The sequence below is a fragment of the Anoplopoma fimbria genome, chromosome 23, assembly GCF_027596085.1.
Source record: "Anoplopoma fimbria isolate UVic2021 breed Golden Eagle Sablefish chromosome 23, Afim_UVic_2022, whole genome shotgun sequence".
NCBI classification, from domain to species: Eukaryota; Metazoa; Chordata; class Actinopteri; order Perciformes; family Anoplopomatidae; genus Anoplopoma; species Anoplopoma fimbria.
This window is the reverse complement of record NC_072471.1, coordinates 12,962,022-12,971,287: the sequence shown is the minus strand read 5'-3', so window position 1 is coordinate 12,971,287 and position 9,266 is coordinate 12,962,022. Positions and strand designations below refer to the sequence as shown.

Sequence of the window (9,266 nt, the reverse complement as noted above, 5' to 3'; positions counted from 1 at the left end):
TTGACTTTATTTTTTTAACCATAACTGTACCATTTTTTTATTCTCGTTTTCCTGATTAGAAATTAGGCTATACATTTTTTTCCTTTTGAAAAACAGTGAAATGCATCGTTTCTGCATTTTCCTGAACACAGTCATATAAGTTGATGCCTGGTCCCTAATATGAGGAAACACAGCGCTGATAGCATGTTGGCACATTATGCAAATTAAGCTTTTGCAAGGTCAACACCTGCTGTGCTTCATCACAATCAATAATTAATGTGTCAAGCAAACACAATTATGAGCATACAATGTCACGATCAGTATGTTAAACGGGCTATCCGGCAATTTAGTATTTACTTTCATAAAGTTAGGGCACTTTGGAGATATATTTAAAAAATGATGATACAAATTTCAGCAGCAGAGGCTGATATATTTGAGAGATTTTTTTTTTATCAGACTTTAATACAACACTGCATAGCAATTATTCAAGAAAACATGAAATGTTGCATGTTTATTTAAAAACATACTTACAAGATTCACATTTGTACAGTCATATTCTGTTATAGTACAAAATATGAAACTACATTGTACATGTTAGTCCTACAGCTACTACAGTGTTACCTTATTATACTTTTCACTGACATATCCTTTTCATTACACAGCCTATTCATGTGAAACACAACATTTTATTTTAATTCTTGTAAATACAAAATGGAAACTTTCCCCAATCAGTTATGATAATACAATATATGATACAAATAAGGCTAAGTAGCCATGAAGCAATGTCAGATATGCAAGGAGACTTCAAAGAGTATCTTACATGTAGCGGTAACAAATGGTTAACCTGTGTTACATTTACACACACTTTATTCTTATTATGCAAACTAAGGCATTTATTCTTAAGCTTTTAGTGGAACCTGTGTGTCTGTCTTTACAATTGCCACCTTTGAGTGACACGAAAAGAGCATTAACCTCCTTTATAAAAATGTAACATTTTCCTCAACCAGGCTGACTCGTAAATTTCAGCTGACCTTGAATCAGTTCATTGAAATCATCCGTGAAATGCAGAGCTGAACAATATATGCCAATGTTTTAATAGATTTTAGTTTGAGTAGAGTAAATAACTTTGTCCCTGAATTGGCCCTTGTCCATTTATAATAATTTTTCATTATCCTTTTTTTTCCACATTACTGCCATCCCTGAAATGTACAGTCACGGCCAAACCCAACAAACTGTAAGCCTATTAACTCCATAGTCCTCCATATCTGTTATAAATTAAAATGATGATGTGACACTTAATTGTGAGCTTTCCCTGCAGCAATCTTTGGGATGGAGGTGAGGGTGCAGCAAGTCAAGAATGGAACAAAAACCCACATGTCTTTCTCATACACATAACCACTGGGGCCTCATAAGTTGGAGTCTGTCTCTGAGACAGGATAGTAGCCGTTTTCTGTTATGGTAGCTTCTCCCTCCGGAGCAAAGATGGCCAGTAACCTCTCCTGCTCTCTCTTGGTTTTGGGTAAGTCGTCCGATGGCGTGATGAGCAACTGGATGCGCTGTAGAAAGATAAAACCAGTGTGAACGGGTCCAAGTCTTCTTTTTCTTTTTATTTCACAAAATGGGATACGTTCAAGTCAAGTCCAGGTTCAGACATGTTGGGGAAAAGTTCACAGGAAGACCAAAACTGGCACACAAATCCTTTAATTTCAGACCCTGATTCCAAAAAATTAACACATCATCCATGGTTAGCCAGTATGAGATAACATTATTATGACAGCAGCTCCCAGCTTACTGACGTACTTGAAACAGAATCAAATGTTACCTCTCTGAACGTTCCTTGGGTGGTGCTGATCTTGTACACCATCCAAAGTGGAATGCAGACCATGGAGGAGAGGGCGAGCAGCCAGCCGATGAAATAACCCCACCAAGGGTACACATACTCGTTGTTGTACTTTAGAGGGGTGTATTTGATGAGAGAGAAGGCAAAGGTACCCTGGAGAGACAATTAGACATGCATGACTATTGATGAAGAATGAACAACTGATTTGTTTGGATTTCTACAAGAGGGTAGGAGAGGAGAGGAGAGGAAAGGAGAGGAGAGGAGAGGAGAGAAGAGGGAGAGGAGAGGAGATGTGGCCTCAGTTGCTGTCAGTCTGTCATTTTTGGAAAGCCTTCAACTTAATTAGTTTGTTGATACTCACAATGCACGTGGCTGGGGTGATGAACAACCAACAGTACTTGATGTAACGTCCTGGCCTGTAGCCAATCATGTCCTCAATGTTGTCATAAAAGCGATCAGCACCTGGAAAAACACAGTGAAGACATTTCTATCTATGTTGACAGTATTTAGGACAAATATTCCACAGCATGTACACCAGAAAACACTCACGAGACACATTTCTCCATGTTCACCGGTGAAAGACAGCCTTTTATGTTTGAGGACAGCTTACCATAGACCCATGCGATGCAGACGGTTTCAAAGATGGACATGAAGAGGAGACACATGCCACTGGCTGCATAGTAATCAAAGAGCTGGAAAACATACATTCCTCCCTACAGAGAGAGAGCGACAAAGCACTGCATTAAAGTTATATCTGGAAAACTCCCATGCTACATTAATTTGATTTAAAAAACATTGGAAATGACTGAAATACTAGAATAGAAGTTTGATTAGTGCCCTTCATATTAACACATCTACCTTAAGCCAGATATATAAATAGGAAATAAACTGATATAAGATGAAATTGCTTGTGTGACCGTTTTATAAAAAACTTTAAAAGTTCACTACTGATTGCACAATCAACTCAGTGGTCACATATGTGGTCCACAGATATATGTAAAGGGCACACTGGAATGTCTGTGTTGTCTTCATTTATGCAGTACAGACGTACTGGATACACTGGTGAGAGCAGTTGACAACGCAACATGATGGTGTCAGGGAATCAATCAAAGCACCAAGCAATACATTTTGTTTCTGTATAAAAATGTATATCAGCCTCCAGATAAATAAAATCTTCTATTGTTGATATTTAAAGATATAGTTTGCGAAAGAGATTTGAAACGCCGAAGCCCAAAACTGGAGACTTCAGACATGCTTGAGACTTACCTGAGACGTGTTGCACAAAACCAGTGACTTGCTTGTACTTACAAAATGATGACCTGTTGACACCTCTGCAGAGCATGCATGTTTCTAGCTGTGCGGAGGTGAAACCATGTCAACTAGGTTGAACTATATAAGAGCTTATTTCAGCAGAACAAGAGGCATCCTGTGCTGGTTTACCCCTAAAATATCATCAGGTGCAACCCAAAAAACATTTGGACTTTAGCATATCAGTAAAAACTGTCTTTCTGCTTGCAGATGTTTTCCTGTGTGCATGCATCTCTGTGTGTGACCCCCTACCTCCATCAGCATGATGAGGCCCATGAAGAAGGAGACGAAGACCACACCTAACAGGAAGAGCTCCCGGCGGTTTTTACGTCTGAACACAGCGGGGTACATGTCGACTATCGCCGTCACAAGGCTCTCGACACACACAAACTGATGGGATGGAGGGGGGAGGCGTGAGGGGACGAGGGGGAGAGAGGTGAGCACAGAACAATAAATTAATGTTTTTTTGTTTGTCAGCTGTGAAGAAGGAAAGACTGGCTCAGTTAACACCACGTGACATTTGAGTCCACCCGTTGTGGAGGAAGTATTTAGATGCTTTACTTAAGTAAAAACACTAATACGACACTGAAAATATTATACTTAGTACAAGTCCTGTAAAATACTATACATAAGTAGAAGTCCTGCATTGAAAATGTTACTGAAGTAAAAGTTTATCAGTACAATCAGGAAAATGTACTTATTAAAAGTCAAAGTACCACATTCAGAAAAATGTATAATAAGAAATACTTTATTGATCCCCAGTGGGAAATTGGTATTTTACAGTTGCTTTTATAGATAAGCACAACGCAATATCATAAAAATAGAATGAATATGTACAATATACAGTGTAAATAGTGAATAGAAATACTGAGAACCAGGATCTATTAAGTGTGATAAATAGAAATTCAAGAATAGTATACATAGTAATATGACTATTTCTTATAATAAATAAAATTGATTCAATCAATTATATCAAATTTATTAAAAATAATTCAAAGGAAATGCAGCAGTCTTAAATGTGTGTTGTTTTATCAAGACAAATTGAATTCACACCATATTTCCTCAGTATTCCGTGTCATAGTAGCAAACCATAAGTGTTATTAACTTGATGTACGTACCTGACTGTCAAGCCCCAGAAAGACGATCATGATGAAGAAGAGGGCGGCCCACACAGGAGAGAAAGGCATCATGCTCACAGCGCGAGGGTAAGCTATGAAGGCCAGACCAGGACCTACAGGAGGATTTAGAAACTGATTGTTTTGCCACTCTATTGCTATTTAATTTTTGAGTGTTCAATGCATGGGATGAAGAGCCTCACCAGATTCTGCTACTTCTGAGATGGGAACATTCTGCTCAAAGGACATGAAACCCAGGATGGAGAAGATTGCAAAGCCCGCCACAAAACTGGTGCCACTGTTCAGAAAGCACAACGCCATGCAGTCTCTGCAACACACAGCACATTTTTCATAGTGATGGAACAGATGTAGGAGATTCATTTTTAATATCGTTGAAAGCGTCATTAAGATTCACATGAACACAGCGGATCACATAAAACACACCTATATGAAGAAGTTGATGTTTAGTTTCAAATTAGACTTTTTTTCCATGTAAATATGTTCTCAGGAAGGAACTCTACATTATTTTCCTACCTGTAACAGTTATTGTTGTATTTGTTGTAGCTTCCCAGAGCAGTCAGTGACCCTAAACAGATGGCGTATGAGAAGAAGATCTGGGTGCCAGCATCCATCCACACCTTACACAAAACACAAATCAAAACAAACAATAAACCGTTGAAACTCAAGTGATGCTAAATCCGATGTAGGCGTTCAGACATTACTTAGGCTGATGTACAAATGTTCCATGTGTGTTTAGATAATCCACAGGAATTCCCGTCCTGAGTGTTAGCCTTCAAAATCATTGACTAATGTAGTTGCACAATAGTAAACTGCCTCAAGTCTGTCTAGACATTGATTAACGACCCAAGCTTCCACAAATATAGAGAGTGCAGGATCTGTAACGGAAAGTCAAGTCAAAACTCCTCCCTCATCAGATACAAACAATTTGTATAAAATAGCAAAGAGAATGAATAACCAGGTTTGTGTGTTTGTTTGGTTCAGTTTTGTGGCAAACTAGCATACAACTAGACCGGAATAAGACAACACAATAAAAGCAGAAATAAACAATAAGAGAAACATAAAGTGTTTTGGTGATTCTGCAGAGCTGTTCTGATTGCAGTCAAGCAGAGTCAGTTAAGCCTGGTTAGCTGACCGGGGATCGGTTCTGGTAGAGCTCGTGTTTACACTCCCAGTGGTGTCCTGACCCTGCATTTAAGCCATGCGGTGCCTGCCTCTTTCATGGAGAGCAGATGGACCCAGCAGAAACTAGGCTCCCTAGCAGAGAACCATGGGATATCTGCACCTGGTTCGCCCTCGCCCACAGGGATCGCTACATCTTCTAAAGGCCCTCTAAAAGAATTACTGGTTTTGTGTAACGGTGATGAATGTGGATCTTTCTTTTATAAGCTGTTTGTGTGACATCTTTGTACCTGTGGGTCTGACAGGCGTCCCAGGTCTGGATAAAGGTAGAACTGGATCCCGATCGCAGCCCCAGGCAGGGTGAGCCCTCTGATCAACAGCACAATCAGCATCAGATAGGGGAAGGTAGCGGTGAAGTAGACCACCTACATAGACACACGCATACGGGATGTTAAGTATACAAACAAATAAAGAATCCATCCATCAGTTATCTGTAAGCGCTTATGCTATTCAGGGTCATGGGGGGGAGACATGCCAAAATAGAAAACATAAATACCAGATATTTTCTTTATAGTGTCCGAGAGCTGTCTCTGGTAAAACAAACTGCATCAATAAAAAGGGTCAGAAGGTCACCCACCTTTCCTGTGGATTTCACCCCCTTCCAGATGCAGAAGTAGCACATGACCCAGGCGATGAACAGACACAGGGCCAGGTCCCAGTTCATAGCGCCCATGTGGTCCAGGCCAGAGGAAATCCTCAGCACCCTTCTCCTGAAGAGACGAGGGAAAGAAACACGAAGATGATGCATCGCTGTTGTTTTCACAACTGTACGGTATCACTAAGAGGAGGTGAGGCGCTTTAAAAACTCACTCCCAGAACTCGATGACGGGAGAGGTGGCATTTGGGTTGAATGTTTGTTCGATTGAGATGTTTCTCCTATGTAACCCCACACAGTTTTCTGTGGGGGGAAAAAAGAGCACAATGTAGTTATTCTCAAACGTATCAAAAAGATTGTTGGAATTTCTCATATATTTTGAAGTGCACTTGTTACCTGTGTTCCAGGTGTTGTTGCAGTTCGACCAGGCCAGGTCCCAAGAAAAGGAGTAGGACAGGTAGAAAATGCCCCAGGCAAGAACAATGATGTAGTAGAAGTTCAACAGAGTCACTATCACCTGGGTGCCATAGCCAAGACCTGCAAAATAATAAATGTAAATAATGAGCAACGTATATTAAAACATATATTTTAAATATCAGAAGATATGGAACATTTTCTCCCTCCACTGCAAAATTCCATCTTTACTGCCTTAGTGAGCGCTCTGGTTTTATATATCAAGGCTTCATAACATTTTTCCAGGATCCAACAGTGGCTTTGTGTCCTACCTACCTTCAAACAGCGGACTGATTTTCCTCCAGCAGGTAATGCCTCCCTCACTGGTGTACTGGCCCAGGGCGACCTCCAGGAAGAAGACGGGCACGCCGCAGGTGAACAGGAAGATCAAGTAGGGGATGAGGAACGCACCTGAGTTGAAAGAAAAAGCAAAGGATTCAGGGTTTAATGCAACCAAGGGACTTCTTGTACTGTATTGTTACAGTCACTTTGCTAAAATAAGGACAAATGGTCCAAAAGCCAATATTGAGTCGTCTGTGTGTCACGTGTGTGAGTATGCTGCACATAAATGCAAATCTTAAGGAACCTGTACAGATACTAGATTACACAATAACGATTCATGGCGAGCCCCTCTCTTCCGTTCCTGGATTTGCTATTACTAATTACATATTACCTACTACATGCTTGTTTTTCCTGCGCCTAATTTAAAATGCTGCTACTGTAGGTAACAGATCACATTTTAAATAATCTGGACCAGATTAACCTGGTTTGAACAAACCTAAAATACAAAAGTAGACCACATACCATTTTAAAAACCACACAAGCTCAAGCCTAGATGATGTAGTATTTCATGTACAAGAGTTAATCATTTTACCAACTATATGAAAGAATACATTTTTGAACAAACTTATATAATACCTCTTAATGAGGCCAAGCATAAAAAAGCATGAAGCCCTGCAAGAGGGCATCAAGAAGAGTTAATGAAAAATAAAGTTTCTTTAATTGGCATTTTCTTTGCTGACGCCCCGTCGGGTGGCCGAGGATGTTATGCGTGTTCAGATTTCCGCCTCTCTGCAGGGACAGCTGCTGTGATCGAGGAGCAACAACAGCTGCTTGACCCCGCTCGGCCCTGAACCCTGACCCCGCCACCCCATAGAGGGATGAAGAGGGGGCGTCCAATTAGGCACCTACACAAGCATGCCAAATGGGGTCTGGGGTCTGATTTGGTGAAGTGTGAGACTTTAAATATATCTGTTGTTACTTCTTTCCCCTGAGCTAAAGTGAGTGTAAGGTTATGTTTTTATTGACAGATTCTGAAAAGGGTGCTCAGGTGTTATGATATGCCATATATGTGTTATTTGCATGCATTTACTCTCGATTTTCCTGTGCATGTAAAGTATGATGTATGAAGCACCATTTGCACATCTTGGTGTTCCATTTATTTATAAATTCCTAAGAAAGGGACATGGACAAGCTCCTTTCTCCATCCACTCACCTCCTCCATTCTTGTAGCAGAGGTAAGGGAAGCGCCACATGTTGCCCAGGCCGATGATGGAGCCGGCGACTGACAGAATGAACTCCATCTTGTTGCCCCACTGGCCCCGCTCCTCCATCTTCTCCTCCGAGGGGGGCTTCTGGTCGTTGGCTTGGCTGATGCCATTCAGGACGCACGCTTTGGCAGCGTCACCTACAAAACAGATAGAGCGAGAAAAAAAAGGAGGATTGCAGCAGGTTATAGAGGCTGGTTGGTTGTTGGTTGTTTTCCATGTGCTCAGTGATAGTCAAGATGTAAAAAGACACCAAACAGATCCAGAAGCAGACTGGGAGAAAGTGGAATAATGTAGTTCTACAATACATTTATAAAATCTCTGTATGCGCAACTGTATAGATGTGAAGCATGTCATTAAGGAGTATGCATGCTCTGTCCTTTTTATCTCAAGAGATTTACTGCAATGCGATTTTTACCTTAAACAGAAGAAATAAACTAACAAAAGAACTTAAATCAATATAAATGAAACAGAAAATCTCCAGATAGTCAATTTGCAAAATGCATAACATTTATAACTGACCTTTCATTGCAGTGTCACTTGTTCCCCTGTGTTCAGCTCTTGTCTCTGGAGGTTTATCAGCAAATGCTCAAGTTTTAGGAATTTAACCAGACTGGAGTGAGGGGCGGGGGTTTGTAATGCTAAACTGAGTCCAGCCTCTTTCTTTCTTTCTTCCTTTCCCCTCGTCTGCCCCTTTCAGAGCAAAGTACATCACCTGTCATGACTCCATGCTTAAAATAAGGTGCACCATAGGATGAAACCGGAGCAGTGTGTAGAGGGGTCAATGTCTGCTTCAGTGCACCACTTCTGCTGCAGAAACTGTATTATTTATAAAATAAAAAATGAATTATGCATTTAAATAATATAAATCACGTCCTATTGTACGTTTCCAGGAAAGAGAAGTTTCCGAATAATATGGTTTAGATTTTGGGTTTTATGCATTTCCTGTCTGCAATGCAGTATATCCAAATTTCATGTGTAAGGTTAAAGCTTCCCAGTTGAATAAGAAATTAATCAATTAGAAATTGAAGTGTTTGATGGAAATAGCTCAGCTTCATTTCATGTTGCTGAATTTACACAACAGTATTGCTACCTAGCTGATGGCCATAAACAGAAAAACAAATAATAGAAACTATAGTAAAGTATAATGTGATTATTACAAAAGTATTTCGCAAACCAATCAGACACCAAACTAGTCTCAGTCTTAAATTCCACTCAAAGGCAGAGTG

General features: G+C 40.3%; 1 protein-coding gene across 2 annotated transcripts; it reads right to left on the bottom strand.

Moving 5' to 3' along the window:
* Positions 1–582: 582 nt before the first annotated feature.
* On the bottom strand, positions 583–8,637 carry LOC129112480 (sodium- and chloride-dependent GABA transporter 2-like). 2 transcript variants are annotated; one of them, XM_054624596.1, is made up of 15 exons: positions 8,560–8,637; positions 7,986–8,177; positions 6,767–6,901; positions 6,434–6,574; positions 6,253–6,340; positions 6,020–6,152; positions 5,673–5,807; positions 4,777–4,880; positions 4,446–4,570; positions 4,246–4,358; positions 3,380–3,517; positions 2,430–2,532; positions 2,181–2,281; positions 1,802–1,972; positions 583–1,535 (listed from the first exon to the last, which is right to left on the bottom strand). In XM_054624596.1, exons 1-15 carry the CDS (start codon positions 8,564–8,566, stop codon positions 1,386–1,388), a joined length of 1,836 nt encoding a protein of 611 aa, XP_054480571.1. In that variant the 5' UTR covers positions 8,567–8,637; the 3' UTR covers positions 583–1,385. The 2 variants fall into 2 exon arrangements, with proteins under 2 accessions (XP_054480571.1, XP_054480570.1); XM_054624595.1 differs by having other exon boundaries at positions 6,253–6,574.
* Between the last annotated feature and the right edge of the window lie 629 nt (positions 8,638–9,266).

Excerpts from the sequence above, each read along its gene's own strand:
- LOC129112480 (XM_054624595.1), bottom strand. Across the intron at positions 6,575-6,766 it reads AATCAGTCCGCTGTTTGAAG|GTCTTGGCTATGGCACCCAG; the intron begins GTAGGTAGGACA and ends ATTATTTTGCAG. Across the intron at positions 2,282-2,429 it reads CTGCATCGCATGGGTCTATG|GTGCTGATCGCTTTTATGAC; the intron begins GTAAGCTGTCCT and ends GTGTTTTTCCAG.